This window comes from Aedes aegypti, chromosome 3 (assembly GCF_002204515.2).
Source record: "Aedes aegypti strain LVP_AGWG chromosome 3, AaegL5.0 Primary Assembly, whole genome shotgun sequence".
NCBI lineage: Eukaryota > Metazoa > Arthropoda > Insecta > Diptera > Culicidae > Aedes > Aedes aegypti.
Genome location: NC_035109.1, coordinates 316,999,888 through 317,016,863, shown reverse-complemented (window position 1 = coordinate 317,016,863; position 16,976 = coordinate 316,999,888). Strand labels below are relative to the sequence as shown.

The 16,976-nt window shown below is 37.8% G+C and overlaps 2 protein-coding genes across 2 annotated transcripts; one reads left to right on the top strand and one right to left on the bottom strand.

Annotated features, from left to right (window-relative positions):
• The first annotated feature begins 348 nt into the window (after positions 1 to 348).
• LOC5578045 (transmembrane protein 39A-B) lies at positions 349 to 8,988 on the top strand. Its single transcript, XM_001663616.2, has 3 exons — positions 349 to 844; positions 1,623 to 2,408; positions 8,743 to 8,988. Exons 1-3 carry the CDS (start codon positions 494 to 496, stop codon positions 8,977 to 8,979), a joined length of 1,374 nt encoding a protein of 457 aa, XP_001663666.2. The 5' UTR covers positions 349 to 493; the 3' UTR covers positions 8,980 to 8,988.
• Positions 8,989 to 8,994: 6 nt separating this feature from the next.
• Positions 8,995 to 9,672, bottom strand: LOC5580235 (LYR motif-containing protein 2). The gene is made up of 2 exons (XM_001662371.2): positions 9,504 to 9,672; positions 8,995 to 9,445 (listed from the first exon to the last, which is right to left on the bottom strand). Exons 1-2 carry the CDS (start codon positions 9,567 to 9,569, stop codon positions 9,173 to 9,175), a joined length of 339 nt encoding a protein of 112 aa, XP_001662421.2. The 5' UTR covers positions 9,570 to 9,672; the 3' UTR covers positions 8,995 to 9,172.
• Positions 9,673 to 16,976: the final 7,304 nt, after the last annotated feature.

Sequence of the window (16,976 nt, the reverse complement as noted above, 5' to 3'; positions counted from 1 at the left end):
TGACCAGTACAATGCTTTACACACGCTGACGAGAAAAGATGAACGTCTGTTCTCTGTGCGAAAAGGAGTTTCGTGCAACAAGACCGGCAGATGGCGGTAGTGTGAAACGTCAAACGCGAAGAAAAACGATGCGCGCGCCTCTGGGTGTGAGATTTGTAACATAGCGAAATTGTTAAATGAGTGGTCGATGGAAATTTCGTCAGTGTTACGTCTGTTTGTCTGTGTGTATCAATCCAATGGAAGGTAGTCGTGTTCCAACCAGCGTATCCCCGCTGTAATTCACATTTTCACAACTAGATGTCTAGTCATCCCCTGTAACATTTTTAATTCCCACACTGTGCTAGAGAAATGTCAAAACGTTGCGGCCACAAATAAAAACAAAACGCGTAAAAATAGTCGGAAAAATTATCATTGAACTTGTTTTTGCAGAAAATCAGTGTAAAATGAACTAAAATCGTTTGAAAACCAGTTGAAATACCCTCTTAAATTGAAAATGACAGTGTCCAACAGGAGAATACCCCGATTGTCGGCTCACCGGGGCCATTTGCTGCCGCCGCAACATTTCCAGCATCCGCCGGCCCCTGGAGGGGGTGGTGCCGGCCTGGGTGGGAATGGTGATGGAGAAGGGGATGGCCCTTCCACTATCAACGGCAACGAAGACGTTCAGTTCAGCTTTGGGACACCGTTTCCCAAGCATGTCCCCTTTCCGAATGTTGAGCACAGCTCCGAGCTGGTGAACGAGTTTTTGATTTTTGGATTTACGATTATTGCCAGTGCGACACAGTTCCTGCATCTGTACCGGACGGTTTGGTGGTTGCCGACTTCCTACACCCGGCAAGCGGTGGTAAGTTGGGAATGCTGGAGATTAGAAAAAGGGGTTTGAGTAGGTAATTCTCGCTGAGAACGGCCCACTATTTACACTGGTCTTACAAAATGTTCAAAATAATGGTGGGTTTAAAAATTAACATATTTTTCATTAATTAACCCATTGTGTTATAAAGCTACATGCTCTAGTTTCGCCTCGGCGATTTTCCCTATTCAAGGGACCCCACCACTATTTCCTTCAATCTTCCCAAATGGTGGGGAACGTGCCTTTGGAGCCGGTCTCCTGATACAGTAATACCTCCATGAGTCGATGTTCCATGACTCGATATCGACTCATGGAACCATAAATAACACGGCACTGCTCAAACGTCAACTAGTGAACTCGTGCATTGATTCATACTGGAAACAAAATATCATGGTTACTATGATGGTCCCTTGAAACAGCTTTCCAAAGGATTTCTGTTCCATGATTCGTTATTTCCATGAGTCGATGGTCCCTTCAATATCGACTCATGGAGGTTTCACTGTACCTGATAATCATCAAAAATTCCAAATCAGTTTTTCGTTCAAATTTAAATTAATCTTAATGAAAATCATTTCAATGCAGATTGCAGTGCAGTGAATGATAGATTTTCATGAACATTTCTTAGATATTGAGCAAAAAAGGGGTTTAGGTAACTTGTAAAACGATTATGGTTATTTTCCTCTCAAGCATTTTGAAAGACCAAGTTTTGCTGGTGGGCCGGTCTTAACGAGAATTATGTATTTATTTTATTAATGTAGTTTTCAATTTGCAGAATTTCTACCTGATCGATTGGGATTTAGCTATCTTCATTTATGTAATGGCCAGCCGACGATTGCTGTATTGCTGCATTCTTAAGCTGATCGATTTGAACTGTCCGGTAGCTTACGTGGACATAAGCAAAAAGATAGCCAAGTATGTGTTCCTGGCATGCGTTGTGATCTCATTCGTCGGCTGTGGAGTTCAGATATTCCAGAAGAACAGCTACCTCTACCTGTTCTGCTTGTCCTATCCGTTCGTGCTGTATCTGACGATTTTCGGATTCAATCTGGAGCAGTTCCTGAGGACCATTGTCGACACGGAAGTGAACTGCATCAACGGAATGCCGGTGCACAGTTGTTCGTCGAATGCAGTTTCCGTTCGGGCCGAGATCGATGCACTTAAAACGGACTTCAACAATCGATTCAAGCAGATTATATTTACGTCCGTGCTAAACGCGTACTATTCCGGATTTGTTCCCTGCGTGCTAGTTCCAAAACATCTGTACTACGACATTTTCTGGGCGACGCAGCATCTGGGGTTCATCTTCATCGGAGGATTCACAATGTGCGTTGCTTACTGCTTCCCAGTCAAGTACTGCGATGTGTTTCATCGGACAGCGCTGCATTTGGGACAGTGGAATCGAATGACCCATCGAACGCATCATCCGCCGCCGTACGCGTGGTCCAAGTCGACCATTTTTCCCTACGGATCGTACGTAAGGCACATGGGAGAGGTTTATCGGGCGTCTGGGTTCTGCACCTCAGCCATTCCGGCTAACAACAGTCACATTCGATTCTTCGTAAGTATTCGTAATACAGTCGACACTCCACAGTTCTATAAATCTCTCTATGTTGATGATAACTTCTGCATTTGGCCGACGCCGATGAGTTACTAGTTATTCCAGAGATCCCTCCGGTAATTCCTTAATGAACACTTGGGCAGCGTCTATTTATTACGTAACGCCAAAAATTGGAAAATTTCGACTCCTTCCCCCCGTCCGTAACGTTTTTTTGTGTGCAAAATTTCATTTTTTTATATGAGCCGTAACACTTGAGCCCTCCCCCTAGAGCGTTACGTTATTTATGGACGGCGCCTTGTGGGTATTCCTTCAGTAATGATGATCCACCAATGAGATTTACAAAGATGAGGAATCTTTGTGGAAATTAACCAGAGATCACTCTCAGAATTCCCTTCCATAATTTTACTATGCCTTTAGCGGCTCCTCTGAGAAGTTATTCAAATATAGGTACATATTTATTGAATTACATCAGATTTTTGTGCAGTAACTTTTTCTAAGAAATTTTTGTTCGAGGATTTCTTCAGAATGTTTGAGATTTTTCATCAGGAATTTTTGCCCTTATTACTTCATTTTTCATGCATTTTTTACGGGTTTTGGATAAAAATCATTTATGAATTCTTCATGAAATTCCCTCTAGAATTCGTGCGGTAATTCCTCTAGGCAATTTTTCAGGTATTTCTACAGGTTTTTGAATAAAAATCCTCCATAAATTCTTCAAGGAATTTCTTCTAGAATTCTTGTAGCAATTTCGATTTAGATTCTTTCAGCATGTTTTTTTTTCTATCTTTATTAACGAGATTCTTAGCCTCTGGCTAGTTCATTTCGGGACCAACGGGCTCTACTTACCTTCCGAAGGAAGAAGTAACTATTACATGTTTTGTCATAAGTGACTATCTCGGAGCTGGGATTCGATCCCAGGTCCTCGGCGTGAGAAACGTGTGTTCTAACCAGTGCTGTTAAATGTTAATATTTTAGAAAGTTTAAAATGCTTATAGCACACTCCCATGCGAAATATCGTATCGGCAAATATTGCCAACTGATAGTAATTCGGAAAAAGTAACCGGGAAATCATTTCCCGATTACTTCTTCCACGGGGAAGGATGATATTAGCAATATTCAATTGTCAAGGTCACGTGAAATTAATGACGACATTTAACAGCTCTGGTTCTGACCATTACCTCAGGTTCGTCCCTCCTTTCAGTTTGTCTTGAGAAAACAAACAAGTAATCAAAATAATTAACTCATTACGCTTGGTAAAGATGGATATATTATGGGTGAAATTATGAAAAAAATCCACTTGCTCGGCTGGGATTTGAACCCAGGACTCTTGTATGCTAGACGAGCGCTTTACCAACTAAACACTTGGTGACCCAATAACTCAGTTGGTTACATGTTTCAGAATTCAAATCCCAACAAACCACGTAGACCTTTTTCATAACCCACATCCATCCATCTCATGTTTACTACAAACGCGCGCAGCGATTTATTTAGTGCAGTGGCGACTCGTAACCTCACTCTCTACCTGTTCTACAACCCTAAAAATGACTATTTCGTCAAAATTAGATTATAAATTAAACAGTTAATTTTTGAAATCGTCCTTTCTAACAAATCTCTACTCATTACATGCAAATTTGTTGCTGAAATTCAAGAATTTCTATGCGTGGAACAGGTAGATATGAGGTTAGGGAATCGCCTCTGATTTAGTGTTGAAACTGTTTGCATATCATACCTACATCGCTTCAAAAATAACTGTATTGTGGAGGAGTAAAGATGCGGGAAGGCTATCAACGTGTCGTTCTCACTCAAGTGACGACATTACTACTACAGAGAGGTAGTAACACTCTAATATAAATTGACGCATATATTGAGCTGTTCGGTAATTCAATCCGCATGATTTTTAAATTAATTAACTCATTGCGCGTGGTAAAGATGGATAATGTGGGTTATGAAAAAGATCTACGTGGTCTGTGGGGATTTTAATTCTAAAACTTGTAACCAACTGAGTTATTGGGTCACCAAGTGGCTCGATAGCTTAGTTGGCAAAGCGCTCGTCTAGCATACAAGAGTCCTGGGTTCGAATCCCAACCGAGCAAGTGGATTTTTTCATAATTTCGCCCATAATTTATCGATCTTTATCACGCGTAATAAGCAGGGATTGAATCCTGAGAAAATTAAGAGAATCTCTCACGTATCGCTCTCTGTAACTTTCCTAATATGCTGCACATTATGAAAGACTGTTTATCGTATACTGCAACAACTTTGATCAGATTGGGAGGATAGTAGTGCATGATAAAACCCCTCTAAACATGCTCCAAACCTGGGGGACACTATTGCTATTGGAAATTCGTGGATTGTTTATCGTGCCAGCAAAGAAAAACACCTACCCCCAACGGTAAACAAGCGAGAAAAATGGATTTTATCATCGCTCTCTCTCTTTGGGGCTCTTGTTCGCTGCTTCCATTTATCAGACTCGTTACAACTTGCGATACATTGACGATCGAGAACCGCAACAGATGGGATGTTTTTCTTGGCTTGCTTTGGTCGTGCTTCATACTCAAATGAGAGTGAATTCTGCAATGCCTGGTAATGAGTTAATTAATTTAATAACCATGCGGATTGGATTACCGAACAGCATCAATATCAATATAAGCGTCAATTTTTAAGTAATCAAACCTGGAATTACCTGGAAATCCTGATAAGATTTTCGAAGAAACCTAAAAAATCCCTTGTGTAGATTTCTCTAGGAATTCGATAAAGGATCTATACAAGAACCGCTTCGAAAATTCTTCTTGGACTTTTCATAGGCGTTCCTTTAATCAGGATCTTTTTAGAGACTTGGTCTCCATTTTAATGTAAGTCTTTAAAAATTCTATTGTTTATGGAAGGTCTTTATTCTATTGTTTATGGGTCTGTCTCATTTGCGTTGTTAATACGAGTCCGAACTTAAATTTGACAGTTCAGGAATTATTTCCCCTCCAATTAATCAATGGACTGTCAAATTTAATTTTTATTTGTTCCAATTCGCAATCGTTGTCGATTTAGGAAATTTCAAAACAAAATATTGTCGGAACGACACCAAACCGGACAGCGCACAACTCACACTCGCCGCGCTTTGAAATCAAATGATTCAAGCGCGGCGCTGCATTCTAACGATTTTTTATGAACACAGTGCACTAATCACATATTAGTGCGACGCTCAGACAATTAGAATTAAACAATTAAAAAACGTGTTTGTCCTTCTTTATACCGGATTCACAACATCATCAAAAAAATCGTTTGAAGGAGAGTTTATCCGTAATGGTTTACCATAATGTCATTAGTGTGAAACCAAAGAAGAGACCGTGAAATAAAGTTTTCTACGTTTGTACTATTGCATAGCCAGCATGAGCGCAACATTTCTTAAGGCGAATATTGTTAATACCCTAAAGAGTAAAATAAACGTCAACGTTTTACGTCTTGAAAATCTATCACTGCACGACACTTGCTGGAGACGGTGAAAAGTTTTTCACAAAGGATTTTTCAATTTGAGCAACAAAATTAATGCTTTTTTAAATTTTCTAGGGAGTCCTACGTAAGAAATATTTTGAATTTTGATACACCCTCTCCCCCTAAAAGCCTTACGATTTTTTCGAATGAATTATTAGTGTGGGATAAAATTCTGATTCTCAATGCAGCCCACTTTTCAGGTCCCGTTTGGGTCCTATAACAACTGTGTAAAATTTCATCTCGATCGGTGAAACTATAATTTAGCACAAGCCGTCAAAAGTTTGTATGGAATTTACTATGACAAAACTCACTTTTGCAAATAATAATCGTCAGAGGACGCTCATTAATTTCTATAAAAAAAATTGAACGCAGACCACGATATGTAATATTATGATGAAGAACATTATCGAAGACCACGAAGCACTCCAACTCTTGACAAAAGCAAGGTTTGAAATATCTATCAAGCTCATGATGCTGATGACAAAGATCGCTGCACATTTTGAACGATCTAGTTCTGTTGGACAAAAAATGCACTGTAATTATACAATATTTGAACAACGATAAACATTTGATACCTCTCCAATGAAACAAAAATAATATGAAAAAATAGAGAACTGTCAAATGAAATAATTAAATTATTGGTTGTTGCTAACAAAAAAAAAAAAATGAATTTAATTTGATTATCGCAAAACTATCAAAACGGTTTTTTAGTTTGTTTCAACCATTGTGACATTGTGAAAGCAAACTAATTTTGTGTTTGTGTAATATTCGACGTAGAATTTTCGTTGAAATAAACTAGATTTTGTTTGTTTTGGGGTATGCAAAGACCTGGACTTAAATTATCAAGATAGAGATTGATAAGTGATTTCAAAACTACGAGTTTTCACTCAAAAGAATGCCTAAAAACGAAAATGGATGTTAATTGTTTTCAAAAATTTATCCGGATTGGCATCAAAAATTCCTCAAAGAGCCCCGACAAAACATTCGGACTTCTCGACAAAAATGATTGAGAACTATTCACCTGAAACTTTCCAGAAAGAGGCAAAAATCCCTACCTTTTAGGCCTTTCAATTTTAGTTGCAAATAGTGACTTTTTAGTTACCAGGTCAAAAGTGACTCGCTAACAGCCCTGCAACTATTCCTTTTGGCCAACACAGAAATTTTCTGATTGACCATGACCATCCGGATTGAACAAACTACACAACACACACGGAAGCTTTATATTTTGAACGCGGCAAAAGTTAGAAACGGTCTTCGAAGTTGGATTTCTCTCGGAATGTATGCTAGATACGGAAGTGGAGCATTCGATTCGCATCCGGATTTGCTCTGATGCGCCCTGCTTCCGAAGTAGGGTATCTTGCATGGATACCGAGATAAATCCGGCGAATTGCATTTTCTAACTTACAATCGTTCCTTGGTGCAGCTAGGAGGTCAGACCGATGGCCACATCGGTAAGCGAAGCAGGACGAAAAACGTGGACGACACCCATAACAAGAAACACGAACTAGAGAAATAATTCTCGATCTGTCAAAAATAAGTCTCCTCTGGAGCAGACTTATTTTTGACAGATCGAAATCAGAGGGGAAATAATTCCCGAACTGTCAAATTTAAGTTCGGACTCGTTTTAACCTGAGAGAGACTCGCGAAGAGGAAAAATATCAACGTCATATGCAGCCCAGATTCCCCTCTCACGAAACGTCAAATGCAGCCCACCGTTTTTATGGCTGAAAAAGTGAAAAGTATTGTGTTCAAAGTAAACTGTTATTAAAAACCTCAGTCGGCGGAGCAGTTTTTTTCCAAAGTTGCTGATAAATCTAAGCAGAAGATTAATTATTTCTAATGTTTGCTACGTTTGCTGGCAAGAAATTTCACTCAAAAGGCTATTTATGATTCGATGTGATGCAAACTCAATCATTTTTTGCTGAGAGGTTCATGTGAGGATTTGAACAGCATGCGCATAATTGGTATAAACACAAAGTGGAATAAGAAAAAAACTCAGCAATCACAGAAAAAGAAGACCGTCTTCGCGAGTCTCGTCTCAGGTTTTAACAACGCAAATGAGACAGACCCTTAAATAATAAGATAAAATGCCATTCTTTGACTAGGTGATGTTATGTGATCTCCTATGGTGTTGTAGTATTTCACTCTCTGGGAATTCAAGCCTTGATATTAATTTTCCACTTAATTAAATAGAATTAAATAATCATGCTTAATCAACACAAAGCACTTTGACTGCAGTAATAAATCTGATCCATCAATTATCTAAATTTGACAAGGTTTTGAAGAAAATCAATGAGTGAAAGAACTACTTATTAAATAAGCCACATCAGCTAAGTCTATACATAAACAAATGTTACGCATAGGGTCCTGACGAGCGTTTGGTATGTATGGTAACAGTTGATTCTTATCTAATGGGGGTATTACAAGACCACGCGGACAATTTCGAAACAAATTATTTTTCTTACTAACCGAAAGGCTCAGCTATGCTGTCAAACCATTCCTTAGGAAATACTCATTAGTACCGTCATGTCACAAACGTAACGCAAGAGTGAGTGTGGTTGGGCTCTGCATCAAATTCATTGTTCGCGTTTGACTGCTTTACTACTTGTTTCGCTACATAAGTTGATGTTTTTAATTTAACATCTTTCATGTTCATCCATAAATAACATGGATCGAATTTGTCAAGTTTGACGAATTTTTAAATTACTTAATGTAGTGCATCCAAGAGCTAGGAGCTTGGGAATTCATAAAATCCTTCTGAAAAATAGTGTTAAATTCAAACACCTGTTAAATCTCTTACCAATCCAAATGGTTCTCATCATTTATACAATCTTGCTTCACATTTCAGGTCATCTTCAAGAATCCAGCACTGATCTATCTGGTCCTGTTTGGCATCCAGATTGCACTGGTAGCGATCCAGCTGCTAATTCTGTGCCTTTCGCGCGAATGGCACAACCTCATTTCGATTGCGTTCCTTTTGCTGGCCAACTATTTTACGCTGTTCAAAATCGCGCGGGATTATCTGATTGCCAAGCGAATCTACGCCGGGGAAAACGCCATCAACGAGAAGTTCAAGAACCAGTGAATGATGCCATTGGAATTAATGGTCCTTCTCAGCACAAAGGTATGTTATTTATTCACGTATCATCAACTTACTTAACTTTATAAAACAACTATTCAATACAACAAAGCTCAAAAAGAATGAGCACCTGAAGTCAAACGCAAAACAGGATCTAAGTCTCTAACTACATGACTTTCGAAAGCCCTTCAAAACTGTTTTAAGCAGCTTTGCATCCACTTTTGCTAGAAGTTCCATTCCCAACCGTCGAAGAGACCCCACTCAATCCCAGACTGGTTTGGAGTTCCTTGAGGGATCGGTTGGCGTGCTGCATCAGCATCTTGATGGCCAGTTCCTCCGTTTGGTGCTTGTTGGCTCGGAAGTCGGAACGGGCCCACTGGCGTAGTTCCTGTCGGCTAGACTCATCTGGCACTTGGCGGATCGTACGGAAGATGGTTCGGTATAGCTTCAGCACTTCTTGGCGGAGCATAAACTGTGGACAAGGAAATCTCATTGGGGGTTGTTGATTTGAGATTTAATTTAATAATTACCTGCTTTAAACTCAGTGCACTTTTAGGTAGCTTTGACATTTTTAGGTTACTTGCATTTATTCTCATTTAATTTTAAGATTACCGTAATTTTAAAGCTTAATTTCAATCATTCTAATGCAGTATTGAATAATTTTACGAGTCAAGTAAAATCATAACAAGCTGGAGTACGTTCTCATGAACATATGTCACAACTTTTGGAACATGTTCACAACTGTGCAACCCCACGGTTAAAAAAATGTGGAGCAAATAAAATACGTTGGAATGACGTGCAGGTGGCGCTTGAGCGGCACGCCACAGCTAAAACCCACACGATAAAATGATTCCACACTGAGCCAGAAATTGCGTACGGATTTCATAAGAGAACGCTTGTGAATAGGGCGATATTCAAAACTGAAAATGCAATAGATGGCTCTTTTTCAGTGGTAGTAAAAACGAAATCCTGAAGCCAAGAAAGCTCTACGGAAGATGAAATAAACACAAAAAGTTATGTATTCACTTTACACTTGATTTCTAATCACTACTTTTTTGATCCAGTTTCCAAATTGCAAGTAATTTACGTTTTTCATTATTTTCCATATGTTTTGACAGTTCTCCGACTACCATTCTTCCATGCGCTTGTGTTGAAAGTTTGAGAAATTTGAGAATCCGGCGTAGCGTGATCAGTGGGAGGAATACAAACAACAGTGTCGTCGCTCGGCGGCCGGTGACAGAAACTGAATGTTCGAAAGGTTGTTGCCTGTACTTTTTGCCGCTGGCGCCAACTGTTAGCGATTAAGAACGAAATAAACAGTCGTTACCCTATTGATTTCTTGACTGCACGGAGAAAATGACCTTAGTTTGAAACAACCATTTCGTTGGTTGAAATTCAATGTAGAGGTTTGGTTGTTTTCAACTGTAGTTTTGTTGATGCAAACCCCTGATTTTTATTGAAACAAAATAGATTCATAGTTGGTGTCAACCTAAGAAATTAGGTTGTTCTCAATAAAATTTTGTTTGTTTCAAACTGATCTTTTATATGTTTTTAACAAATGTTCATTTAATTTTTAACAAAATGTGGGTTGTTATATATCACTACACGGGAAAAATTCGGTGGTAAAAATAACTATTTTAGCTGACTACATCCATTCTTGAAACTACCATGGAAATTCAGACCAATTTACTATGTTTATGGTACACCCCACCGCATTACTGGTACATTTGACAGAAATAATTTACAACAATCTGATTCCGACTACAGACATGGTAAAATCAAGCGCATTTCTGGTCTGCTGAAAATTGCCGGTGCGAGCGCTTAAGTTAACCCCCTAAAATGGTAGTTTTTATCGCACAATTTTTTTGCGTGTACCACCAACGCTCTGTATTAATTTGTTTGCTTCATATCAACGGAGTTTAATTCATTATGTAGTTGATATTTGAACAAATTTTATTAACTATTTCCAGTTAAGAGGTGAAACCAGGTAATGTAAATCTGTAATACAGTAGCACAGACAAACAGACGTAACACTTAGAACAAATATCTTCAAAATCCATCGCCCAGTTTACACCATCAGCATCTAGTGAGCATGTTGCACGAAAAGGTGTTTCGTGCAACAAGACCGGCAGATGGCGGTAGTGTGAAACGTCAAACGCGAAGAAAAACGATGCGCGTGCCTCTGGTTGTGAGATTTGTAACATAGCGAATTTGAAATGATCATTAAATGAGTGGTCGATGGAAATTTCGCCAGTGTTACGTCTGTTTGTCTGTGACAGTAGTCTCACAAACAGACGTCACACTCTCATCGATGTCCATCGACCACATTTTTAACGGTCGATTCAAAAATATATTAGGTGGCCAATCCACCACCCGCAGCGCTCGTATCGTTTTTGTTCGTGTTTGAAGTTTACACACTACTGCCACCTGTTGGCCCATCGGCCAAACACTGCGATTTTAGCATTGGGCGTACATGTTCTCGCGACTATGATTTTGATCGCGATTTGTTCTAAGTGTTACGTCTTTTGTCTGTGGTAGTCTATTGTCGCATAGATAAACAATACTTTGAATTTTGATTTCAGAATCAACAAGCAACATGAGTTCCGATCCATTGAAAAGACTCCTAAGCTTCACCCACAGACAAACAGACGTAACACTTAGAACAAATCTTAATCAAAATCATAGTCACGAAGACATGTACGCCCAATGCTAAAATCGGTGTGTTTGGCCGACGGCCCAACAGATGGCGGTAGTGTGTAAACGTCAAACACGAAGAAAAACGATACGAGCGCTGCGGGTGGCGGATCGGCCACCTAATATATTTTTGAATCGACCGTTAAAAAGGTGGTCGATGGACAACGATGAGAGTGTGACGTCTGTTTGTCTGTGCTTCACCCTTGATAGAGAAAGGTATTTATCCATCAGGTATTAAAATTTCAATAGCAAGACATTAAAACTAATGTGTTTTTCACAGAAATACTTCGACATTGCCTCACCATCGTTAAAAAGCAAGATCTTTGCGAGCAAATCAAGAAATCTGGCCATATTAGGGCCCATTCACAAATTTCATTACGCTGAAAGGGGTGGGTGGGTGTCCTCGTGCTGTTACGGCTCATACAAAATTTGTAAAATATTCATACAAAAAGCGATACGAGGGGGTGGGTGGGTGTCGAAAATGGCCATTTTTAGCGTTATAAAATTTATGAACAAACCACAGACAAACAGACGTCACACTCTCATCGTTGTCCATCGACCACCTTTTTAACGGTCGATTCAAAAATATATTAGGTGGCCGATCCGCCACCCGCAGCGCTCGTATCGTTTTTCTTCGTGTTTGACGTTTACACACTACCGCCATCTGTTGGGCCGTCGGCCAAACACACCGATTTTAGCATTGGGCGTACATGTCTTCGTGACTATGATTTTGATTAAGATTTGTTCTAAGTGTTACGTCTGTTTGTCTGTGAACAAACCCTTAAATAAAAGAAAATTCAACGCAGGATGCAGATGCAAAATGTGGATCAACTTAATTACATATATGTAAAAATCAGTAATCTTAAGAAGAAATACATGCTTTGTTCAAATGCAGCATTAATTAATCTTCAAAAATGATAAATCAATATGAATCGAAAAACAGTAAACCTACAAGCAACCAACGATTTGTTTATTTCAAACAAGAAATTTGTTTGCAACAAACTCAAGATTGGTAACTTCCAACTTATTTTCTTTGTTTCAAACAACCTAAAGCGTTGGTTGTTTCAATAAATCTCGAAAACTTATTCATACAGACAGTGTTGATAGACTCACACTCAAAATATCAATCAATACGCTCTCTCGTGAGAGCAAACTCATTAGAGATCTGCTTCGCAAATCTCACGCTTGAGATTTTGATGCAAAATCAACTCAATCAACTCAAACCGTAAAAAATGATTCAGTCGCAAAATCCGTCAAAAACTCGTGAAACCCGAATGTTGTTGTTCACGTTAGAAAGGATTAACAAAATTTTACCAGACTAACAAGAAATTATTGCCGTGTGTGAGTAAACTGTGGAAATACGAGACAATGAGTTAAAAAGGTGAGCCAACTCATCCATGATTTTTTGACTGCTGAGTTGCATGATTGACAACTCACGCATGAAAAATCTCAAGCGTGAGTTGTGAGAAATTGAGTTTTTCACAACACTGCATACAGACTCAAGTCAAAAAAGTATACAAACTCACTTTATCGATCCTACGTGTTAAGCAGGCGGAATTCTACACGTACCGCTCTGTACCAACTCAACTTTTCACTTTTAGAACGTTTAATTTCCGGATTTACAAAACGACGAAAGTAACATTTTCAACTTTCGCAACCTAACCACTACTTTCGCCGCCCCGCTGTATGGAGTGACAAAGTGACTTAACCACGAATCAAAACAAAACACTACTTGAGCCGATTTTACACTGGTAGAAAAACGTCGAAAGTAACTGAATGAAACGGCTTATCATTTTCTTATAATTATTTTCGTGGGAAATAATAGAAACTACCTAGTTTTTGAATGTGAGCTGAGTGTATGCAAAATTTGAGCGGCAAAAAAATGTTAAAAAGGTGATTTATTTTAAAACAGTTTTAGAAGATAGATTGTGATTTTTCCTAATTAATTTTCTCAAAACCGTAGAAAAGTTACTTACGTCGATTTGAAAAAGTAATCGAGAAATGTCAAACTGAATAACCAATATTTTGTTTGTTTTGAACAAACTTGGGTTGAATTTAAATGTAAAAATGAGATAAAAACAACTAAAATGTTTGTTTGTTTTAACCACCGCACAAGGCTGAATCAAACTAAAATTTTGTTTGTGTAAAAATCAACCTAAACTTTAGTTTGAAAACAGCTAAAATTTGGTTGTGTTTACCATATTTTTTCTCCGTGTATGGTTTTCTCTCTTTCATAAGATTATTATGAAACACAAAACGTCCGATATTCACAAGAAATTCTTGTCGTTATCGGTAGAGATGTTATGAATATCTTTATTTTCCTAAATTCAAAGACCGATTCTCTAAATACATAATGGTCGTGAAGAATTCCATAATTGTTATCTATGATCCTTCATAAGGGTATCTTATGATATTATACCCATTTATATTATGAACGCAATGATCGATGGAAATTCACAAGTTTTTTTTATGAGTCTCATTAGATGCTTCTTATGTCTTTATTCCACAAGAAATTCGTATGAAATTCTTACGTGTTTTTCGATAGATAGTCGACTGTTTTTCACAAGTGTTACTAATCATTGTCATACGCGCGCTTATGATTCTCTATCGTATATATTATGTTATTACCATCGCTCCACGTAATTCATAAGATTTTCGAATGAAATTTTTAAGAAAATCGTACTCCATTAGATTGTCTTATGAAAGCCAATGATCAATGCGTATGGTAACCAAAAAGAGTTTCTTATGAAATTATATCTGTCTACGTAATGAGTATTGTTTCATGAGTCTGTGTTGGAATTTTATAAGATTTTCGAATGAAGAACAAAATACTTCTTATGTCGTTATTCCATAAGAAAATCTTGTGTACCTCATACGTTCCGTTTCCTCAGTGCACGGTAGTTGTACTCATCCCTCCGCTCACCTTTCTTGCCTTTCTTAAAACGGGAAACATGATGGCGGTGTCTTCCCCGAAGGATGGCAGATCGAGGAAGAGAAAATGCGAGCAATCGAGGAGTTCAGAATACCGGAGACAATCGGTGAAGTGAAAAACTTCCTAGGACTCGTAGGGGAAGGGGTGGTAAAATGAACACTTTAAGGAAACCATCTTGTTCCTGTTAGAAAAACGAGGAAGTTGTATAGTTCTACCCCACATCATCAAAAACAGGGAAGTTATCTATATCAGCGACACGAATTCATACTAAAATAGCTGAATTTTCACAAATATTTTTGTCGTTAGTAAAAATCGATGTAGAGTAAGGTGGGGCAAAAGTTCGACCTTAGTGGTATAATCAAAGTTTCCAGGAAAACAATAGCAGTTAAAACAACACAAATACCATACAGTGAACCTTCAACATATTGGCTATAATTTTGCTGAACAAACTTGTGTCAAAATATTCACCCATTTTTCGTTATAACAGTTTCAAAATTGATTGTCTTATTCGAACTTTTGCCCCACCGGTGGGGTAAGAGTTCGAATCTAGTGTGGGGCAAAAGTTCGCTGGCTAAAACACAAAATATCGATCCTTTTATGACAAGCATACTTTACACCAGCCGTAAACTTAAGTTTGACGAAAAATACACACTAAATTTTCTTCAAAAAATTGCCCAAAACCGTGTTAATTGTAATATACTCAAAAATAGCAGTTTTTCGCAAAACTAAATGAAAATGTAAAATTTTGGTGACAGTTTTCACTCGATCAGACAAATTTAATTAAATTTGAAGATAATATGTGGATTTTAGGTAATTTGCAAATTTTTCCGTGATTTTATACATGGGTCGAACTTTTGCCCCGCTGATTCGAACTTTTGCCCCACTATGGGTCAAAAATTGTTTTCAAGCGTTTATGAAAAAAACTAATACACCTCAAAGCAACCTTATGATAGGCCTAGAAACGCCCTTATATAAAATATTGAAAAAGATTTTACCTTCAATTGGTTCCATGCAACGAAAGTTTGACCAAAAATTACAATATTCACGTCGAAAAACAACAAATAGCCATAACTTATCCAAATCTCAATCGATTTTTATGATATTTGGTTTGAAAGTCTCTTACTTGAATATCATTTGAACCACCATGACATTTATAAGTTTTGTTTTGAATTGAGCTAGAAATCATAAAAAGAAACTCTTGCCCCACTCGAACTTTTGCCCCACTTTACTCTAAATGTTGATTTTAGCTGCACTATGTGGGTAAAATGAACAGCTGTTGGTGGTAAAACGAACATCATGCAAAAAACGTGAGCAAAACAAATATTTCTGAAAATTTTTATTGCCATACCGAAAATATATCCATTAATGATTGTAATCCATTAAAAAAGAATTCTAAAGGTATCAGATTTGACCTCATATCATAACGATATTCACCTCACTGAAAAACCTCAAGTCTTCCGAGCTAAAAGTTACGTCAGTCCTAATTTTCAAACGTGATTTTCTAAAATCTTAATTTTCGTTGATATTTTCACTTCAATTGACCTACGTATCATCTCAAACACTCTAATGTATGTTATAAATCGTCCGTGCGTGATAAAAAATCATCGAAATTTGTTCTTTCTAGATAAAAGTCAAGGTGTTCATTTTTTATGGACCTAATTTTAAAATTAAAGTTTAAACATGATATAGCCGTTATTTGAACGGCAAAAATTGCTAAAGTAATGCAGTAACATGCTCTTTCGTGTTATTAAATAAAAACAAGATTTTATTAAACATGTTAGGACCCAATTATTTGTCTTTGGAGCATCTGCATTGCCGTAAGTCTACCATTAAAGTAATTTAAAAAAGGAAAAAGGCCCTGATATAGTCGAACTAATGCAAAAATGTTTATAAAGAAACCAAGCAATTTATAAAGTAATATTAGTACATTGATACATTTGAAATGTAGCGTTAAGGCTCTTTTACTTGACAGCTCTTGTAATTTGTCGAATAAAAGCAATGTCGCACCAGTATTGTTGATATGCAGTAGAATACGTGCAATGTTATTATGTATCCGGTAGAAATCAAGACCAACATTGATATATAATTATTGTTTTCTCGGGCCCCGTGCGTCGCAGCTAATGTGTGAATAGTGCGCTGTGTTCATAAAAATCGTAAGAATGCAGCGCCACACTAAAAAACTGATATCAAAATCGCGCGAGTTGAGGCGCGTCGCGAGTCTCACTGGCGCGATTTGGTTTGGTGGCGGTGCGACAATATAATGCTTGGTGTTATTAATACTTGGGTAGCTAATTTCATTTTTGTCCGTGTTTTATTCGTCAATATCAGTTTATCAATAACAGTTTCATTGCCAATATTTTTCAATCGTGTAATGCGG

Excerpts from the sequence above, each read along its gene's own strand:
- LOC5580235 (XM_001662371.2), bottom strand. The coding sequence starts at position 9,569 with ATGAGAATAAATGCAAGTAACCTAAAAATGTCAAAGCTACCTAAAAGT. Across the intron at positions 9,446-9,503 it reads GTGCACTGAGTTTAAAGCAG|TTTATGCTCCGCCAAGAAGT; the intron begins GTAATTATTAAA and ends CCTTGTCCACAG.
- LOC5578045 (XM_001663616.2), top strand. The coding sequence starts at position 494 with ATGACAGTGTCCAACAGGAGAATACCCCGATTGTCGGCTCACCGGGGC. Across the intron at positions 845-1,622 it reads CCTACACCCGGCAAGCGGTG|AATTTCTACCTGATCGATTG; the intron begins GTAAGTTGGGAA and ends TTCAATTTGCAG. Across the intron at positions 2,409-8,742 it reads ACAGTCACATTCGATTCTTC|GTCATCTTCAAGAATCCAGC; the intron begins GTAAGTATTCGT and ends TTCACATTTCAG.